The 22480-nt window shown below is 40.3% G+C and overlaps 1 protein-coding gene across 2 annotated transcripts in view; it reads left to right on the top strand.

Moving 5' to 3' along the window:
* HGFAC (HGF activator) overlaps positions 1–22480 on the top strand; it is a 45462-nt gene that overhangs the window by 10758 nt on the left and 12224 nt on the right. For both annotated transcript variants that reach the window (XM_086746697.1, XM_086746698.1), the window contains exons 4-8: positions 84–157; positions 5142–5255; positions 6397–6528; positions 7941–8051; positions 20691–20865. In XM_086746697.1, coding sequence (XP_086602823.1) covers positions 84–157; positions 5142–5255; positions 6397–6528; positions 7941–8051; positions 20691–20865 — 606 coding nt within the window. The remainder of the gene's footprint in view (positions 1–83; positions 158–5141; positions 5256–6396; positions 6529–7940; positions 8052–20690; positions 20866–22480) is intronic.

Genomic DNA, 22480 nt, shown 5'->3' with positions numbered 1-22480 from the left:
CAAAGAATGAAGGCCATATAGTTTCAGTGCAAGCATCCAGGTGGTTTAAAGCTGCGCTAAACTGCACCTTTAATTCTTTTCAGGTGTTCAACAACACACAACTATGACCGGGACAGGAGATGGGGACACTGCGTTTTGTTGCCCAAAGACCACTCAGGTAAGGTGACCCACTGGCCATTGCTGAGTTGCTCCAGGTACCTGGCTCCTACTTTGCCACCTGCAGTAAGGAGGGATGGTGCCTTCAGTGCTGCTGTTATTTGGTGTTCATAGAACAAGCCTCCACATTAGCTGTTTCCGGGATCTCTCTGTGACTCTGCATAACCATAGCATGGGACTGTGAATATCACACAGTCTTTAATTCACTCTCTGTTGACTAACTTGAAATCACAGAAGGAAATTATGGTAACACCAACATGGAAATCTGAACTCCTGCCAGAGCCGAGCACAGAGGTGTTCATCTTCTCCCTCACAGCTTGGATGTGCCTTTAATTTTCCGTTCATTTAATCAGTTACATTTTCTGCCTCTTTGATGAATTAATTTTTTAGAAGACACAGAAACATTTCACACCCTGTGAAACACGCAGCCATCACTTCCAGCTGTCCTTTCTCAACACTTCAAGGTAAAGGGCAGGCCTTCAAAACCAGGCTTCCTTGGGCTTTGGGCTGTGTCAGGGAAGACAAGAGAACAGACACATTCATTGCAGGAGTACTGAGGGACAATGAAAGGGTTACTTAGCCGAGCAATGCTACAGCTTTATGTGTTCACCAAGCTCCAGTGCTACAGTTACCTCATTGTGAAAGTCTGTCTAAAACGGGAAGCCAAGGTCTGTGGCAAACTCTCCTTTCTATATAAGTTGCTTTAATTTACACGCTGGGTGGAAGTACCACGTTCCAAGCAGTTTGGTGGGGAACACGCATCCCTGTCCTCAGCAGTACCTTGATGGCTGGCCCTTGCTTGTCTCTGTCTCCCTACCTTGATGTTTCATGAGTTGGATGCTAGGGAATCTCATTTTATAAGGAACATATATATCTAATACTCAATTTATAAAGAGACAGATCAGGACTGAAAAATAAGGTTTTGCACTCATCAGACTTGCTGCCCCTGAGATTTGTTTTGGGTCTGTGTCTAAACCCTGATCGTGTTCCTCTTTTCTCCTTTGCACTACTTTCAGATGTGACCTGTCTTGTTTAGTCTGCGGGATGTGACCAGATGCCCTTAGATCTTTGCTTGCCACTTTCCAATAAAGGGCATTTTCCACCATCGCCTTATGGGGAGTTCTCTGTCATGTCAGGAGACTCATTGCCAAGCAGATTACAATCTACCAGAGCTCTTGAAAAGCCAACGTTAGCTGAATCATACTGAGAGTCTAAAATTAAGCAGTGCACAGCATCATCATTTTAAACTTAACAACTTGAAATTATTTTCCAGCCTGGCTTTAAAACAGATTAGCAGTAGATCAGAGACAAATGACCTAACCCCCAAACAAGCAGCAATGCGTGTGCCTTTGTAATGCAAGTATGTCAGACATGAACGTAGAATTTATAGAGAGTTCATTCTTACGAGAGTCAGGTTATGAGGGCTGCGCTTAGTTATTAATGAGTGCCCTCCCAGAGCTTAAAATGTTGGAAGTGGTACCTCGTTACTGCGTTAATCCTCCGTTGAAGCACTGACTGTCACGGTGGTGGCTGGCTGACTCAAGGAGGCTTTTCCAGTAGCTGAAGGAGGAGTTCTCCAAGCCTAGCATTGCATTTCTGGGGATGCCTTGTGCCATCTCTGTCCCTCCCTCAGCCCATTGCCATGGCCCTGCCAGCCCCACATGACGCCATCTCTGCAGCGAGCTGGATGGCGAGAAGCTTTTTTGGACTTTCTGGCTCATTTTTGCCGTTACCCACTGCAGCACTGGATAGGGTGGTTTGCAACAAGGAAGCCATCCTGTCTGCCTGCCCCTTGCTGAGGGGTATCGCTGACAATATATTCTAGCACCATGTCCTGGCTGCTGTTTTTTTCTTCAGAAAAAAAAAGTGTTATATATGTGAGAGAGGAAAGAAAACAGAAAAAAAGGATGGGGTAGCTGGAAGAGATCACTAGTGGCTATTAGGAAGAAAAGACTTTATTTGAGAAATCAAGAATTTTGTAAAATGAAATTTAAAAGTCTTTAGCTGTTCATTTATGTATAAACATAAGTCTCCTTATTTTTATTAAGCAGCAAGCACTGTCTTTGGACTGGGAAAAGGTTTAACAGATGACCAGCCATAGCTTAAAGAGAAAAGGCTTATGGTGAGGATGAAAGGAAGGAGCGGTGTAATGGCTAAAGGGAATTTCAAGTGAATGGGAGGAAAGTTTGCATGCTGGGGAAGATACCTAGGAAGAAAGAAGCAGTCAAACTGAATAACGCTTGTCTTTAAATTGTGGTAAATATATGATTTTGTTGTGAAAAAAATCCACTAAAATACTAAATCTTTGAGGAAATCTCAACTTTATAGACACTTGAAAAACAAGTAAAAATGAAATTTTGTGGGGAAAGAGTATCCTTTGGCCAGGAGAGATTGGTGAGGATTGTGTGAACTGGGATGGGGAAGGAGCTGCTTGAAAGCAAAGGCTGAAGCATGAACTCTCTCCAGATCAACACTGTGTGTACCTGGGGAGTTGACTGGAAACCAATGGAGCTGCTTACAAATTAGTGTTAAGCAAGCGTTGGAGGCATTGATCCAGAAAAATACATTTGCCAACCTGCCAACTTTAAGAGAAAGTTTAACCAAAAAGTGTTTAGCTTCAGGATGAAGTGAAGCTCAGCTAGGAAGGCTCTGCTGGAGGGAGATGATAGTACTGCCCTGTTCAGAGGCAGAGCTCACCGTAACAACACGCAAGGCTCTTGTTCACCCCCCTCACAAAATCAGTGGGAGCTTTATTGCTGCCTTCAGGTTCCCAGAGGATCCTCTGCTCCTGCCCAGGAGATCCCTGTGGAGACAGTGTATAGTACGTGCCCGATGTGACCCCTTCATACACATGAGTCAACTGGGCTGTGAACATGTAGCTCATGTATATGTACATACATATGCATAAAAGTGCAATGCCCCTACATGTGGGACTTCCAGCTCTTGGGCAGTCTGATAGGACTACAGCTCTGAATGTCTGGAAATCTTGAACAAACGTCTAAAACCCCAGGGAGGCCCAGACTTGGGAGAAAAGTGCCAGACAGTGAGGTTTTTTAAGAGACGTTTAGACTGATATGGAAAGAGGAAGTAGAGGGATGCAGGCTGCACAGGCAGGAGGAAGAGGCAGCATCCTAGGAGGGACTCTGAGGAAGAGCAGTCTGAGTTCTGGGAAAGGTGGGTGGCAGAAACTGAAAATTTTTGTGGGAAGATATGGTTAGAATGGTGAGATAAGGCTACTGCTTGTTCAGCAGAGCCTCAGAGAGGCGAAGCTGAAGTCAAGGTAATTGCTAGCAAGCATGGAGTGTTTTTCCCATGAGGGTGGGGAGATACTGCTGGGTAGCTTTAGACATCGGCTGAGCTTTCAGGGATCTAGCACTCCCCAGTTACTGCCTAGTTAATGGTGGGCAGGATTCCCTGTGGGGAACTGTGATGTGTCCATGTGCTTATGAATAGAAGTTGTTCGTGGACTTCATGAAAGATGGGGAGGAATGCAGAACATCCCAGGGAAGTCAGGCTGGAGTGGTGGGTGGGATACAGTGAGGGACTCCAACTGGGAAGGAAATGGAGCACTGGAAGTGCTCTTTGCAGATTTAACAAGGGTGCAAAAAAATGACTTGAGCACCACTGTATCAGAAGATGGCCTGGAGATCAAGTCATAGTTTGGATGTGTCAGGAACAGGAAATAGAGGATTTTCCTTTGAGGAAACATTACATCACTAAAAGTTTCATAACTATCAAACTGCAGGCAGTAGAAACATCACTGCCTTTACTTGCTTTCCCTTGATTTTATCTTGGAGTGAAACTACCAGTGAATACACCCAGGCCTGCTATCTGATATTGATTACACCACTCTATTCTGAAGTAAATATTTTGATCTGTGCAGGAGAATTTTCACATTTACACCACTGCAGCAAATCTCAGGATGTGTCTTTCATGCCTCTCTTCAGCCCTGTATGCATGTGCCTCTGTTTCTGTATGTTGCATCCCATGCTTAGGACCACGGACTCCAGCTGAAGGAGCACCTGGATTGAGTAACTCAACAGTTGCCCTTGCAGAGTTTGACTTGCATTAAAAAAGAGGATCTGAATGCAGACAAGCTGTGGGGCTAGCTCTACAGCAGGTGTAAAACATGATGTTTGTTGACTTCAGGGGAGATAGACCCCTCAATGCTGCCTGAAATCAGGAACAACGGCTGGCCAGCAAGACTCTTATACTTTTTACATTGCACATTGCCAAGTGAAACGTCTATCACAGGGATGAGAAAGTTGTCCTGGCATGTCTCTTCCTCTCCCACCCTATTTTCCCATGATTTATAAAATTCCTCTAAAAGCAGAGGTACATTAGACTGGTTCAGTTTAATCTTGCTTGGCCTGATTTACTTGGTTGTGCCCTTATTTTGCTTCAACATTTTTTCCTTTGTTCTATGCTTCAAACTTTTTTCGTTTGTTAAAGCTGTCAATTCGTTTTAGACAAAATCCCAAAATCCACAGCAGATCCTCCTGTGGAGGGTTGTCCTTTGTGTCATTTTAGAGAGAGATGCATAATCCTGGTCATTGGTGGTGAGATGCGAGGTGCGCAGGGCCGGAACCCGGGCGGAGGCAGAGCCGCAGCCTTCCTCCCCAGTGTAAAGGCACAGCTCCATCTTGTGGGCATTTCTCCCATCGTCTTCCTCACCACAGGGGCAGCTCTGGCAGCTTCATGCCTGCCTGGAGCTACCACCTTCGGACAAGTTACTCTGGCAAAGGAGGTTCAGCTCAGTGGTTTACTAAACGATTTTTAAAAGCTAAATAGATAGAGGTGCTGTACAACTGGAAACAAAAAACAAATGCAAATTGGTTGGATAAACACTGTTTTAGATTAATAGGTGTTACTGAAACCACCGTGCATTGAACCAAAATGGTTTGTGTAACCAAGCCGACACATAACACAACAAAGCACACTTATCTGGCACCTATTAACAACAACTTCTTATGTGGCCTGTCTAGATCACTGTGCAAACAACCCTTGCCAAAATGGAGGGACCTGTTCTCTCGCTCATGGCCGTAGGACGTACCACTGTACCTGCCCCGAGGAATTCATGGGCGAGGACTGTCGGATGAGTAAGTATCTTCTTCCATGAGCGTTACAACATGAAATACGAGCAGTAAGTAGAGCTCATTAATGTTTGCTTAATGAAAAGGTAGTGCTGTTGTGATGGGAGAGACCACTGCAGCAGGAATGTTTGTGTAGGCAGAGTTCCAACTGGTTGTGAGAGACAATCCATTACTGACAGAACAGCTGAAAAGAGCTTGATTATACAGTTATAGATCCAAGCATGCTCTGAGCCAGTGAGGTATTAAGCTATGGGAAACACAAAGAGCCTCTTCCCCTCCCTTTGCTGTTTTAAAGATTTAAATATCACTTACAGGGTTGGAAATGGCTAATAAAATCATCCAGTAGTAGGGCAGGGAGACATGAAAAAACAATAACAATTCAGGTGACGCGTCATCGCTTATGTATAAGCACACATGGGTCCAGTGCAGCTTTTCCTGTGATGTCAGCTTTACACCTGGGCAGCTGCTTCACCTTCAGGAGAGTAATTTCCTAAGAGAGTCAGGCCAAAAGGCTTTGCTTGGGTTATTTTTCCAGTTTTATGATGGTGTCACTCCCAATGTACTGCACGTCAAGTGAGGAGTTAGGCTTTTACACTGAGGATTTTCAGTTGTGTTTGCTCTTCCCTGCAGCTCCAGGCTTCTCTCCCAACATAAGCAAAGAAGCTTTTTTCGGTCCTGGTGCTCCACATCCATCTGTGGATGACGCAGTAAAGTGGGACAGACACAAGTATATATATTGGATGGGGCTCTGAGCAACCTGATCTAGTCGAAGATGTCCCTGCTTCTTGCAGGGGGGTTGGACTAGATGACCTTTGAAGGTCTCTTCCAACCCATACCATTCTATGATTCTATGATATACCACTGATGTGATTTTTTGTATTTGCTGAAGGACCTTTTGGAAGCGCTTAAGCAATGGTGATGCCGTCATGCTCACAGGGCTTTAGGAGAAAGTCACCTCTGCCTCGAGGTCCTTGGAGCAGCTGCTATAATGGCTGAGTGCCTCCACACTGTGGAAGCTGGCTTGCTTAACAAACATATCTGCTCAATAGGAAAAAAGAGATGAGCAGGGAATGATGGAGCCTATGGTCTCATTCCTCACAAGAAATAACCTCAGAAAGCTTGTGTTGTTTTTTAAACTGTCTTTTAGAGAAATGTTTTGACAACAGTCTCTACGAGTTCTTTGATGTCGGCATGAGCTGGTCAAGAGTCCAACAAGGAGCTGTGGAGCACTGCACGTGTGTGAACGGCCAGATTGAGTGTGAGCATGTCGAACACAGAAGTAAGGCACTGTTTTGTATCACGGCTGCTGGCCTGCATGGAGTGAGGATAAAGGACACTGAGGATATCAAAGCCTGAGTGGTGTTACACACAGTAGTGCTGCTCTCGCATCTCATGTACCCTCCCCTTACCTTTCCATGTGTGAGCAGTAATGTTGACCTAGGAAATCACTTCAACATGTCCACTCATATTTGAGGAAGAAATTACATGTATTAAGCTGAATTTTAGGAACACAACTCAATGTTTTCTTCACCAGGGATGCAATCCTAAACTTCAGCATGTAAGAACAGGCAACAGATTAATATAGTAGAAGTGGTAAAATTTCTGACCTTACGAGCTCTCTTCCAAAACTGTAACATGCCTGAGAGGTACACCCTCCTCTGTTCTTCTCCTGCACACCTACGATCGCTTCGTATTGCAGTTTCACATCTGGGATTTCTTCCCAACCCTATCCCACTCTCGAGTTGCCAGCATGTAAACTCTACCTGCCTCCAGGATCCCATTTGCCCTGTGTCGATCCCAGAGCCCCCATGATTTTTGGTCCAACACACCCATTCCTGGCTGGGGAGATGATTATGTTTAGAAGCCTCTTCCTTGTTTTGGGGCTCGCAGGTGCCTGACACAGCTGGCCAGCTAGCTGCAGGGCATGTGCTTTGGGTTGTCACTTACCTGTTGAAGGCAGCCCACCACCTCCCTTTTGGAGGGAATGATGCTGGGAAGCAAACCACATGTGTATGTGCTCTGGTATGGATAGTCTGTTATTTAGTCTGGCTGACTTTTACCCTGCCCAGACTCCCAAGTAACTTACAGTACTGGGTAAAAGAGGCATTTGAAATAGGTAGGTGCTTTTATTCACCCCTTACGGAACTGGAAACTAAAGCATGGAGAGAGTAGGTGGCTTTCTAGGACTGGGAGTCCATGGGAGAGTTGGGAAATTTAATAGGACTTAGTATTTCCCAGTCACAGATCCTAAATATTTAACTGAGCTCCCTGCTAGATATGCTATTATAAACTTTAATGCAGCTCAGTGGCAAACTTGGAATTGGCAGAACCTTCTGTGCGGAAAGAAATGCTAATGCCCTCACCATCTCCACTAGTAATAATCACCAGTAGTCTGTATCAGTAATAATAAGATCATCACCCCCATTTCACCTATTGTTCATTGGGTAAAATTTTTCAACAGCTAGGCTGACACATTATCCAATAAAAGTAAAAACAGTGAGACAGACCTCAGTAGGCAGAAACCAGCAGTTTACTTTTCTTCAATTTATATTGTGTGGGTCTGAGATGAGTGAAAAATGAAAAGCTTCCCCAAAATGTATATGCATGGAGAAAGTACTAAAGTAAGTTAAAACAGATCGATTCTCTTGAACAGTTTGTACCTTTTGTTTGATCTTTGCTTTCTGCTTGTAGGTTGTGTTCATGATCCTTGCATGAACAGTGGAGAATGTAAAATGGTTACCTTCAGTGGGAAAATAGTATGTGATTGCAAAGGAAATTATGCAGGAAAGTATTGCAATATTGGTAAGTATAACAACCCACCAACGGGCAGAGAATTTGGAGTTTTCATCTGGGTGTGAAGCTGGTGGTTTTTGCCTCTATACATTCTGCCTTTGCAGAGATTTCTTGTAATAAGCAGAGTCACACAGAACAAGTGTTTAATGTACTCCTCCTGTGTAAAACATAACACGCTCCTCACCACCAAGACCCTGATTCTAAAAATATTTGTTCATGTCCTTAACTCTATGGAAAATTAAGCACAGAAATTGCAGTCCAATTACTCATGCCCATAAAAAGAGCGCATGCTTCCATTTTGCAGGATCAGTCGCAGAGTTGTACTCTAGTGCAACCGCTTCCCCATAGGTCCATGCATCCTATGCTGTTGCCTCCTAAACTAGGGCTTTATGCTCTGACAAAATCTAGCAGCTGACTCTATTTGGTGGCACTAGATTATTGTGGGGCATAGACAAAGATGCAATGCACACCCTTTGTTTGGGTTACCTTGTACTTCAAATTAACAGCACACCTAGCCTGGTACAGCTTACCTGAAAATCCTTAGGTGCACCAGTGGGTCAGGGCAGATAAATCTGCTTTTTGGTGCCTATGTGTTAGTTCTGGGCTGCTTCCTACTAGATGCTACATAGTTTTTGATATAATTTTCCTCCAGAAGTTTTAGTATTTCTTACTGCAAGTTTTAAATCTGCTTCTAAATCTTACCTGCATGCTAAACCCTCAAGTTATATCAGTGGCTACTTTTCAGATACAGCAGCTTTTAGGCATCAATTATAATAGACTTTGAGTCATACCAGCCTGTGATCCCACCAACTCACTGGTTGTGCCTTTCTGGGTACAGATATCCCAGGGCACATCAAAATTGAAGACAAGACTCCCAGTAGCTGTCGTGGGCACATAGTTGGTCTGAATGGGTGGTGGGTTAAAAAAACATGGTAATGAACACTGGAATTGGTATCTGTTATTCCTTCATGTTATCCTGATGGTTAAAAAATGGTGTAGCCATCTATTCAAGCTGGAAGAAAAAATCAATTTGGGAGACCAGCAGTGCAGCTAGAGTAACAAAGAGTAGGAGTGAACTGGCAAATTGAAAGGTGTATGAACTGGTCCTGAACCTTCACCCCCCAGGTACCCAGTATATCGTGTAAAATGGGCTTCTGACTCAATTTTAAGTCCCTCCTATGGGGGGTAGGTCTGGGTTTTTTTTGTCCTTGAGCTGCCCTAGTGGGATTTGTCCCAGGCTTTGTGAATGCTGCTGCGATGATTGGGCGAGGGGATGCATGTGCACGGCGCACATGCCACTTGGCACCCCGGGGAGGACTGCACGCTACTTGTCTTCAAATAAAACTGCTTTTCACATTCCCATTTCGTTACCAGCTTCCCCTGCCCAATGCGGCAACGCTGTGCATAAACATCCACCCAGCACGGCTTGGATTATAAATATCAGGATGACAGTGTTAGAGCTGTAATGCTGGTTTCTGTCTGACTAGCTCAGAACAAGAAATAAGCAGGTGCTCTTTGATTACTTGAAAATAATAAAGCAAACATTTGGTTTGCTAAACAAATGGCTTTAGATGCTTACAATCCATCTGTGTTCGGCTGCTGAACACCCCCACACAAAACAGGAGCTGAAGGATTGTGTTTATGTGTCAGGGCCCTGCAGACAAGTTTAAAAATGAAAAAAAACTCTTTGCCAGGATTTAGTAATCCTAAATTAATGCAAATAAATTAGTGCTGGGGTCTGTAGACTTGATAGTATTGTCACAGGGGCAATGGCATTCCTGAGAAAGAACTGGGAGCTTGTGCTCTCAGAGCACATAGAACTGATTTTTAAATATATGTTGGATTAATTTTTTTCTTCAACTCTTCAGTTTGATGCTGTGAGCACAGCTGGCTTTTTTCCTTTGTTTTCCTTTTTACTGTCTTGTATAGTTTCCCTTGTCTAACAGAACAGAATTGTGAGGTTACCCTTTAGTTTGAATAGCTTATGGTTAGAATGCTTGCGCCAGAGAATGTTAGAGTCTCCAGAATGTGCTTTATTCTAAATTATTCATTAATAGAGGCAACCTTAAACCCAAGTTGTAATGCAAAAATGTCTTCTTTTTTAAAAAAATAAGAGAAAACAATCAATTTAATAAACAGTAAGTACGCCAAAATGCTATTGGGCTGTGATGCGTTTGAGGTCTCTGATGATATCCTCTGTCCTTGATTTCTACAAATAACCACTAATTTTCATATGTTTCTGATGGAAAACCAGCTAATTTATTTTGATGTCACACTCACAAATATTAATAAACCAAGTTCCATCCTGGCTCAGATCACAAGTCTAAGTACTATTGCGAGCTGAACATCGGCAAAATAGAGGATGACTGAGGAGTAATGTAAGTAGCAGAAAGTTACGGAGAAATGCCACTAGTTGAGGATTTTCTCAGCAGATGACTGGACTATCACATTTAATAGACTTTTACCTGTTTTCCATACATTTGTCTAAACTCTTTAGAACTCCTCTGTGCTTCTGCCTTTCACAGCATGCTATGTCAAGAAGTTCCAGAATGCAAATAGATGTGATGAGAAACAGTATTTTCTATTGTTAGCTTAAAACTTACTGCCTGATAATTTCATTTCCTTCCCTTTGAAGAGTGAGTAACAGAGAATAATCATAACTTTCATGATTTTACAGACACCTATCTTCTGTCCATTCGTTGCTTCTTTTTTTGGACTATGGGGTCTCTGCCAGTACTCAAAAATAATCTTTTCACTGTTCTTAAAATTATCTTGCACACAATCATTATATATATATGTGTATTTATATTTCCAGCCATTATCCTAGTAGTCATGCAGTTACTGTCAAATTATGAGCTGACTTAAAAAATATTGGAGGTGATAAACATAACATAGGAGACATCTATAACAAAGGAGATCAATACACAAATGACAGTTTCTAATATAGATTTCTATTCTTTGTGGTAATACATTGTTTTCTAGCCCTTAAAGAAAAAACCTTCAGTACTAAAGAAAGAACTGCCATTTTAAAAAATATTCATAGAATCATAGAACGGTTTGGGTTGGAAGGGACATTCAAAGGTCATCTAGTCCAGCCCCCCTGCCAGGAAACAGGGACATCTCCAACCAGATCAGGTTGCTCAGAGCCTCATCCAACCTGGCCTTGAATATTTCCAGGGATGGGGCATCCACCACCTCTCTGGGCAACCTGTGCCAGTGTTCTACCACCCTCGTAAAATTTTTTTCCTACTATCTAATCTAAATCTACCTCCCTCTACTTTGAAACTGTTACCCCTTGTCCTATCACAACAGGCCCTACTGAAGAGTTTCTCCCCATCTTTCCTGTAGGCCCCATTTTAGGCACTGGAAAGCCAGTATACTCAGGTATACTCAGAGCCTCCTCTTCTCCAGGCTTCTAACACAGTTTATGTACATAAGATGTCAGTTAAGTTTAATTTCAAAGAAAATGAGATTCATCACCAACAAATCCCTCCCCAAACAGATGCTGTTTAAAATTATTCAAGGATCTATTTTTAATTAAGTTTAATTCATAATAATTGCACTTAAATATGCAGTTATTTTCAGAAATAAGGAGTTTGTATTGAGTGTATCTGCATTCACTTTGGAGACAGAGTTCCTGCTGAGAGAGGTCTGCATCCAAGTTTTAGGTGAAAATTCAGAATTAATTATCCAACCATGAGTAGCAATAGTTGTCTTATAGTACAGAGAAAGTTACAAAAAGGGCCCGAATCTTTATCACTTTGACAGTACTAAATGTGAGGAAGAAGTTTAAACTAAGTAGGATGTGACAGTGATATTTTATCTCTGGCACAAGTTGGTATAGAGATGGAAGAGGGAATTGTGAAGATATTTTGGGAAATGTTTAACTTCAGAAATGTTTAACTTCATTGGAGGTGATAACTTATGATAAACATTTATAAACATGGAATTGTAAAACTGCTTTGACATTTTATGTTTCTTTGAACTGACAGGAGCCACGGTAGAGATGCTGGGTTAATACAGAGGAACAAACAACTAAAGACAGAGAACAAGCTATTTGTCCAGAGGATAGATAATTCATTATAATAAGTATTTATGCAGATGTTAAAGGGAGTTGGAGGGTGAAGGAAGGAGATGTTGAATTTTTTTTTAAGGGATTGGTGCCTTTAGGTTTCTGTAGTTGAAAACCCACCATTGCATTCACACTATCGCCTTTGGTTGACATGCAAATGGAAACTGATAGATATTTTGCCCTATTTCCCGCGTAAAAGCACTTCCCTTTCCTTACCATTGCTTTGGTACTGGTTTTGAGTGTGGGTTGTTAGTAAATTTGGGGGTTTATTCTTAATTGATTGTGGGGTATGCTATTGGGGTATCTTTATTCAGTTTAATTAGCTGCCAAGCCTTTTCCTGAAACATTTAGTCTATACAGGTGGCTTTGTTGTGTTACTGTTGAGGAGAGGAACAGCTGGTAGTCATGTGTAGATAACTGAGGTGGGATTTAGCACTATGTATTTCAATGGTTTGTCAGCTTTCAACTGGATTTTTAGGGTTTAGAATTAACGTAATCATTGGGTGGTACAGAGGGCTAGCCGGGGTTTATTTCAGGCCTGTTTCTTGTACTAGGACTCACCAACAGCTCAAGGTCTGTTCTTGTAGAACCATTTGTAAAAAAAAAAAAGGTAGCCATGTAAATCAGTGGGATGGATGAGTTGTGGCAGATTTTGGTACTTTTCATGATTGAACTAATGAAGAGTTATAAAGCAGGCAGATGGAAAGCCTGTTTGGATTTGTGTCACTGTGGTTGTGGGTTGCAGTGGATGGTAGGTTTAAGAGTTTTGGGAGAACCGCACAGAGGATTATATGTTTTGAGTTTTCTTTGGATTAAGGTTTAGGCAGCAATAATGTTTTTGCTAGTATTTTAGTCATGGAATCATAGAATTGTTAGGTCATGATGAAGTATGAAGTTGTTGCAGGTATTTTTGAAAACTCTATCTTTTCTAGTGGGCTTTTTCCTAGTAAGGGTATGGGTAATGGAATTAGAGGGGTACCATAGCTTTAAAGAAAGTATGACTTGGAATGCTAATTGTGGAAGGTTTATGGTTATATAAGGAGAGGTGTTGTTGTATGTCAGAAGTAGGTTGAAGACTTTTAGAAAAGGAAGATGACAGAATAGCTGAATATATAATTACATATAGGGAAAAAACATCTTGGTCACATCTTTGGGGGTTAAACTGGAGGAGTTTGAGGTAATGAAGTAAAAAAGACAGCAAGCCCACCTTTATAGTGGCTATTTTACTGAAATAGGGTGTTTGCATTTTTTAACTAAAAAAGGTACGTTAGTAAAGAAAATTCAGCTCTGGAGGCTAGAGGGGAAGTTTTAAACATTTTTCTTCTGAAGAAGACAGTGAGAAGAAAATAACGTATCTTCCCTTTTTGGTTTGTGTTTACCAATGTTATTTTATAATCTACTAGAATGCTTTTGGATTAGTGTTTAATTTTTTATTTTCTAGGATTCCAGGGGGGAAAAAAAGAAATAGGGTAAAGTATAATAACAAGGTCAGTTGTCTGACAACAAGCATTCAACCAGTCAGTCCCTCACTGAGCTTGAATAAGTAGGTCTGCTACTAAGAGTTGAGGAGGATTTGTAAGGGAGCTGATGTTGCTTGTTGTTTGCATGTATGAAGCACTGGAATTAGTAATAAAACTAGGATGGAAAAGAATTAGGTTAGTATTCCTCCATGGTTGTTGAAGAATGGATGGAAAAGCAGATTAAAAACCATCATTATGGTTTTATATGGCTTGGAGAGGTGACTACACTGTTTGCAGGGCTAAGGTTTTATGGGTTCCCTGTCAGGCTGCATGAGGGCAAGGCAAGTGTTAATAAGGCAAGGTTAATTAAGAGAAAGCCTATGGTACTGTTGCAGAAATAGTAGGGGTAGGTTGGATTTTTGTCAGATTTTGAATTATTTCAAAATAATTCAAATAATGCTGGAGTTCCATGGAGAAAAACTAAGTCTAGTAGACTATCACCTGCACTGATAAATGGTAGGAGGAACTAGAAGATGAAGTGAGTATGACTTTATCAACTGAGAACCCACCTCTGATTCATTGCACTAAGATGGTGCCAATATAGAGGATGATGGACAGGAGACTAGTTTTAACTATGGCTTCACAAAACAGTAATTAGCGGTCTTCCAGTACCTCAAGGGGGCCTACAAAAAAGATGGGGAGAGACTGTTCAGTAGGGCCGTTGTGACAGGTCTAGGGCTAATGGTTTTAAAGTAGAGGGAGATAGATTTAGATTAGATATTAGGAAAAAATTTTTGACAATGAGGGTGGTAGAACACTGGAACAGGTTGCTCAGAGAGGTGGTGGATGTCCCATCCCTGGGAACGTTTAAGGTCAGGCTGGATGAGCAACCTGATTTGGTTGGAGATGTCCCTGCTCCTTGCAGGGGGGTTGGACTATATGACCTTTGAAGGTCCCTTCCAACCCTAACCATTTTATGATTCTATGATCATTTATGGAGGCGATACTTATGAGCAATAATTGAGACACTACTCTGATCTCCCAGATTTCTTTATAGAACTAGGAATGATAACAAAGATTTTGGCTGATGTAGAGAAAAAAGGAAATTAAGAAGGGAGCACCATATGCATGGAGGTCATGGCCTAGTCCTTTACACTTAACATCTTCTTAAATGTGGGCTAGAGAGGAGAAAGCTAATGAGCTATCCTGTCAACAGCACAGGATATAGCAAGAATTAACTCTATAAGGGTCATAAGGCAAATACCAAGGAATAGGCAAAAATTTCTCCAGTCAGAGATAGGAAGTGGTTGGAGACCCACAGAGGACTTAATTCTTACCAAAAAAATGAGGTTTTTTTTTTCAGGTATTGGTGGGCACTAAGGTTTCTGTGGTGCCTTCTGTGTTCCTACAGTGGTACCTTTTTAGATGACAAGTTTTTGTTGTAATCCTAGTATAAACTAATACGATTAATATTACCAGCTGCTAATATGAAGCAGCTGCTTAGTCCTTACTCTTACGATAGGGTGCCTGACTTGGCAGCGGTGTTAGTTATTGGGTGATGGTTAATTTAGGGCCATAAAGGTGTTTTTAATCCTATGTTTTATTTATTTGAGACATGACAGTGGTATAAGTTATTTCTGTTTTACAGAGGGCACATCTCTTGAAAGGTGAAGGGACTGACATCATTTAATCCATGCGATCTGTTTTGCTGTAGAATTGCCAGTTAGGAAGGCAGTTGAAGGGAAGATGCAGTAGATGTGGTACAGCAGCTCGCAGGCTTTCAGCTCACCCCTTGAATTACTGCAGAAGTCTCCATTGCATTGTTTGTTTCTCCCATTGCCTGCTTTCTCCCACCAGCCCACGCTGGGTGCTTCAGGTGCTCCAGAGCCCCCTCTCTCATTACAGGCTCTCTTCAGAGCAACTGCTCATCCACTGACCATCATTAACTGCTATACAGTCTGTTTTTTTTCCTGTCCAGAAACTTATCTTGGGTCATATTCTTCACACATAAGGACCTACAGGTCTATTCAAAAGAATGAAAGCTTTGTCTATGAATTAAGCACTCAGATACTCTTGAAAATCCCGTAAGGTCCATGCAACAGGTTGTTTCCCTGTCAAAGTAACAGAGCACTGAGATTTGCTTGTTACTGCTGGAATTTCTTTCCCCTACCTACTGACAACGTATTTTCTACATCTGTTACTCATTTTAGCTCTATATGCTTACCTATTTGCTTGCATTTATGACTATAAATAGAAACCATTGTGCTAGATTTGAAGATAATCAATAGAAAAATTAAATGGAAAAAGAGCCAGTCCTCCTTCTTATCTAGGATATTACTATTCTAAGTTATAAGAAAAGTAATAATTCATCATAATTGCACTTAAATATGTACTCATTCAAACTGGCAGAGTTTAGAGATTTCTGGATTTAAACCTTTATATGAAAGGTTTCAACTCACTCAGAAGGTAGATTTGTACATTAGCTTTTCTAACATAAACTTCTTCAATTTTAGCTCAGTTGATCTTACTATTTGCATGTACGAAGGTACAAAAAGACTTTGAAGAAGAAATATATTTAAAAATAAGTCTAGTTTCAGTGACTGGAGTGTGCCATCCTTATGCTGGGATGCAACCTAAAGAGATCTTCTGTGCTATATAAATCACTTCGTTTTCACAGTCTTAAATCCATCCTTGTTTTACATGCTAAGTTTCTATTAGATTTAATTCATGACAAAAAGATGCCAATTTTTCAACATTCCTGCCTAGTTTTTGGCTCAGACGGATTGAATGTCTCATAATTGAGCAGGGATTTATTTCAGTGTTAGGGGCTGTCAGTCCAGAGGTTTTATTGCTATTCAACAAACCAGAAAGCAGCACAACTATTTGAATCAAGTATTTGTTATAAATTAGTGACATGCATTGTCTGCTATTGAATGAAATCTAGATAAATATTATAAATGTATGATTGAATTATATAGAAATATAGCTTTATACCTTCCCTTATACTTCAGTTATGGTTTATGTTCATTAATTTGGAAACTCTGAAAGCTACAGTGGGTGCTGTTATTCTCATTTTTACAGACAGGTAACAGTACGTGAAAATGTGAAGCAATTTGTTTCAAGCCAGGAACAGTCCAGTCCTGGGGCTGCTGCCATGCAATATCCTGCCCCTATGCTTTAGGCTTCACAGTCTCATCATTAAAGATGGCAACTGCTTTCTTCTCTGCAGTCTATGCCCACCTGGCCACCTTCCTAGGTATCTACAGAGACTTTCAGTGGTACAGGGAGCCACTGAAAGATAAAACAAATCTTCCTTTGGGAGCAGGGCTAGATTAAGAAGGATATGGACCTGATGGAGTGAGTCCAGAGGAGGCCATGAAGGTGATCAGAGGGCTGGAGAATGTCTCCTATGAGGACAGGTTGAGAGAGTTGGGGCTGTTCAGCCTGGAGAAGAGGAGGCTCTGGGGGACCTTATTGCGGCCTTCCAGTACTAAAGGGGGCCTACAGGAAAGACGGGGAAAAACTCTTCAGTAGGGCCTGTTTTCTGAGGTATTGCAAAAGGAGTAGGCATGTGCTCCAGGAGAGCTCTGGATGGAGGATGTTCTCCTAATTCCACCGAGGTTCTGCCTTAGTTTATGATTTTCTAAAGAGCTCTTCCACATGTATAGCTGGTAATTAAGACACTGGAGAAGACCTCTTGTAAAGGCAATTGCAAGCAGAGAGGGGATTTCTGTCCTCCTCCTCTTCCCTCCTCTCTGTTTCTGCCATCCGCTGATATAGAGCAATACCAAAAAAAGAAATTAATCTAACATTGTATTTAATAAAAGCATAACAGGTTGGTGAGAGATAAAACAAAGTATTACTGAATGAAGGGCTTACTTAAAGCTATACTGTCCCAGAATTGGAACCATCAGGGCAAAAAAATATTTTTATTAACAGAATGAAACAACTTATACATATCTAAAAGGAAAATACAGTCAAAGCTCAAAAACATTAGGAAAATTGCTGATGAGATGTTTGGGGGAAAAGAAAATCTTAAAATATACATGGTTTTCTACAGAAAGACTTACAAAAGAAACTCATACAACCGTTCAAGTATGTAACTACAGAACCTGAAATAAGATCTGATGATAATAAAAAGTCTTGTGAAATGTTTTCAGGAAGTTAGCAATTAGAACTGGTTGGATAACTGCTATTTCAGGTTGCTTTAATTTTAAGTCCTGAAGCTGTTTTTTACTGAAAAATTAAAAGGCAAAGAATTGGTGTGACATGCTGATAAAATATGCCATCCTAGCACAACTAGAATGTTTTATGTGAGCTATTTAAACTTCTTGGATTTTAAAAATAAAACGTAATAGGAAATTATTTCTAGTTTTAAATTTTAATTTTTTTTTTTTTCTGAAAAGAAATAAACAGTGGCAATAGTGGTATAGGTCTGCAGAGTAACTTGAATCTGCATTTGCATCAACACTTTCATCATCTGAAACTTTTGGCCATTTTTACTCTTAACATAGTGATTGGCAGTACCGCAGGGAAGTGAATGAACAAGAAAAATATATTTTGTCCTCTGTTACTTTCTTCCACATAAGAAAATAAATATCTTTCAGAGTTACAAGAAGTTGCAGAAGCTATAAAGAATTGAGAACAAACAATTCCCAGTCAGAGCAATCCATTAAGAACTGCTGAAAGCAGACCACCTACACAGCGTTTCTGACAAAGAGGGAAAAAGAGATTTCTTTTTTTCAGTGCTGCAACAGTTCAAAAAAAGAATTAGAAGCAAAAGATCTGTAAGACTGCAATAGCATCAGAGATTTTTTTTTTAAACTATTTGTTGTGAATTATAGATGATAAAATGTATCATCTTTGCGTGTACTTGTTAATGGCCTTAGATACATAATGAAGTACCCTTTAATGAGCAGTGATGTGGGTACTGTGGTGCTACTGAAGCCAGTTAAATAAAGCTTGGAGTGGAAAATAGACTGATGGAAAGCTACTAATGAAACAACAACTGTGTTAACCTAGATGCTTCTCCACAAGATATGAGATTACTTTACTCCTGTGCCCAAAATACTCTTTATAAAACCAAAAAGAAGAAAAAACCTGTCTGAGAGATATTACTATTCCTCTCAAGAAGTGCAGTATGCAATCCAAACTTCTTAGTTACAGGAGGAGAACACAAGGGATGATTTAGAAAGGGGCCAAATTCTTCCAGTCTTCGGGCAGCTTTAGCAATGACTGGCAGACTGACGAAACAGAGATTTTAAGCCTGACAAGGATGAGCACAACTTCTAAACACCATCTGCAAGATGTCCAAACCATTGGTATTGCAGAATATGTCCCTCGTTCTGCACTGAAATAGAATCTCTTGTTTCATTCTCATAAAAGTAATCAACTCTAAATCATTCCTGAATGTAATTAATACAGTACAAATAAAACTAGCACCTGATGCTTCCCTGGATAAATGAAAGAAGTCAGCACACAGCACGATGGCGGTATTTTCTTGACACTGTTTCAGGCAAACAAAGCAGTGTAACTTACAACTTGCTCAGAAGACAAATGGCAGGGATGCCAAGGAATGGTTACTATTGCTAGCAACACAAATGATAGACAAATTATTTTCTGTGAGCTCCTAGATTATGGTTGTTACAATATAAGTTGGATTTAATGTTTAATGTTATATGCATAGTTATTGAAATAAAGGGAATTTGATTCAGGGATCAGGTGGGAGAAAATGTTGTCTCACCATCTCAGAAGTGTCTGCCAGGCCAAGCTAGAAAACAAATTTTGCCAAGTATTTGTATGCTAACTCGCACAGAAATTCTTGCACCAAACTTTTTGACCTCCGGCTCTCAAATTTATGCCGTATGCTTGCTTGTGGTTTTGAGGTCTGTTGCTACACTGATGACTTGGAAGGATATTTAACATCAGCAATTCATTGCTGCAATTCACTGTTTCAGTGCTGGTTGTATTCCCTGGTTCAGATGTCACCTTATTCTGTCAAAATAAACAGATCTTTGACAATAGCTGTCCACACTGTGTGGTGTGATAGATCATCCTCACAGTGTGTTTTTCAACAGTAAAGGAATATCATGATGTTATATATTTAAGTATGTTTATAAGTTTAGAAGAAGATTTCCTCTAGTCTTGCAGATGTCAAGGATAAGTCATGCTGACATGGCTGGGATAAGAAACCCTCTGAGGCTTGGTCACAATTAATCCTCTTTGTACATTAGATGGTTTTGTGTTTCCTTTGGGATACTCTGAGCTGTGTTTTGAGGTGTAGACTTTCTGCTCAGTGTAGCTATTTGTATACAAATGCCTCCCCATATGTTTTTCAGCTATAATACTGGTATGTGCTGTTGATAGATCTTAGCAGCTGAGTATACAGGTCATAGAACATGTATGTGTCAGACCTATCTGAAGAAATAACCCATGCACAGGTGACAAAGAAATGAGTTTTGAATAAGAAAATTCAACCTACTAGTTAATTTTTGCAAAAATTATATCTTTGCAATATGCAGCTACATATATATAATACACATGGGTATAGTGTGTATATATATCGGAATGCATGAGGCCATAAAAAGAAGTATTTTCCAAAGTCAGACCTTTTAAGCACTTGCTGGCAGGGCAGGATTGTTTTCACTACTTTACAACATCGATATCTCTATCTGAGCTGGTTGGCTTAAGCTCCTTTTATTGGCAATGGAGATTAAGTCAATGCAGTCAAGAGTGTATGGCAAGATTAATCTCATCTTTAAAAAGTCACCTCAAACAGGCTGGATCAGTTTGGCGCTAGAAATGCCTGTTTCTCTTAATTGACTAAAAAGGGAGTCTCCAGTGATGAGCTCAGTTGTGTCTAAAATTAGAGACAAGGAATCCCAACCATATTGCTGACTTTGCTGCAGATTGCTGACTAAAATCTTCCATACTCAATACAAATTTTAGGTCTAATTTTCTGCTGTATTGCCTGTTGAATAGTTATTTGTGCCTGTGTAAAATGAAGTTAACTCACAACTAATTTTGAACAGAATTTTTAACTGCTTTGGTTCTTTGATTAAAAAAAAATCCTCATTCGATGTACTTAATATTGATTCCTGACCAATGCTTTGGCAGTTCCTAGCCATCGGTGCTATGTTGGCAACGGCACGGAGTACAGAGGTACGGCAAAGACGACCATTTCTGGACACAGCTGCTTGCCGTGGAATTCAGACTTGCTTTACCAAGAGCTTCATGTTGACAGTGTGGAGAAAGCCATACAGCTTGGCTTGGGGCCGTTCTCTTACTGCAGGTGAGAAAAGTTCTCATTTGCCTTGTATTTGTAAATCAAGAGACGGATGTATTGTGGAAGGGAGAAGGGCCAGGAATCTTTAAACAGGTGTTATCCTTGGCTTGGAAAAGCTAGGCTGACTTTAACAGCCTGACATGAGGGTTGAAAGTGTACAGAAGACAAGATCTGGTACACAGGCTAGATCAATAGCTTGGTCTGCCAAGTAAAGCTTAGACACAAAATACTGTTGCAAAATCCAGGTCATTATTTTTTTCTGGGAATTTTTTTTTCTTTCAAATGAGCCCATAGTGACTCCATAAATGACTATCCAAAAGGAGAAAGAAATGCACTAGCCAAATTGAAATTATTAACTTTTGATTTCTAATCCTTACACTGTGAAATACGTAACATAAAGGAAAATATTTTCAAAAGTGGAAAGTTATTTGCAAATGAAAAATGAAAGCAATATACTTCAATAATGTTGACATGGAATGTCAAATTTCTTTCCTTTCTAAAGCAAATGTCTTGCTTTTTCAAAGCAAAATTATCGTAAAATAAAATTTCACAGTGTTTCAATTTTGATTGAACCACACATATGATAAACTGCATTTCTGCTCAAGTTTTCTGTTCAGCTGTAATGAAAATAGCTTGTGGTATATACGTTTATGCTTTCTTCTCAGTCGTGTTATGTTCCTCCTGTCTCTGAAGTCTTCGTGAGATCAACGGATACCCACAAACAAAAGAAATGTTTCCATTTAGAGAGAATCCTGGAGATGAGCAATTGCTAGAAACGGCAAACTTCAGATGCTTCTCCATAAATTACTGGTTGATGTCTAGGATTTGTTGGGGTTTGTTTTGGGTTTTTTTGTTTTGTTTTGTTTTCTTTCTTCTTCTTCTTCTTTTTTTTTTTTTTCATGGAAGTTAGACCAGTATTTCAGGAAGATCAGAATGTACTGTACTTCCTAATTTGTTTGGTGATAAAAAGCATACATGCATGCTGAAAGTACCTCCAGCACAAACTAATAAGCCTTTCCAAGGCTTGGTCCTGATTCAAGCACTTAAATATGAGATTTATGGTGTCCCAGCATGGCAATTTATTTGGCACGTATTTTAAGCTTTGATAAAACTTGATCCCTTTGATTTGCATCACTGAAGCACAATATTCACTTGGAGATTTGAAATGCAAAGAATAAAGTGGTGTAGGAGCTGATGTGTTCACGTTCTGTAGAGCTGAGAAAAAAAAGCTTTTCATTTTTTTTGTCAGCTTGTTACAGTTCCTGGGAATATCTCTGCTACACTATATAATCCTGCAGATATCTTCTTCTTCAAATAGTCTAATTTAGAAACATTGTTGGCGGAAGATGACTCAAATCTGTGTTGCTTCTTCAGTGCTGAAAGAAGTGCTTTAATCTTTTTCTGAAGAGCAGTCATTAAAAAGAAAAAAAATATTGAAGAACCTTACAATAATAGATACTGCTCCTGATAAAGCCAACTGAAATTAGAATTACTGTTTATCTGGAGCCCTGAATTACCTTGTCTATTTTCTTGGCCTACTGAAGGTCTTTCTGGGTCTTCAAAGTTTCCCTATAATCTTGGAGCAGTAAACTGAGCAAATTTCTGGTTACTTATATGGCAT

Source organism: Chlamydotis macqueenii, chromosome 4 (genome assembly GCF_036417535.1).
Source record: "Chlamydotis macqueenii isolate bChlMac1 chromosome 4, bChlMac1.mat, whole genome shotgun sequence".
NCBI lineage: Eukaryota > Metazoa > Chordata > Aves > Otidiformes > Otididae > Chlamydotis > Chlamydotis macqueenii.
The sequence above is the reverse complement of the archived record's forward strand: the minus strand, read 5'-3'. Positions and strand labels throughout refer to the sequence as shown.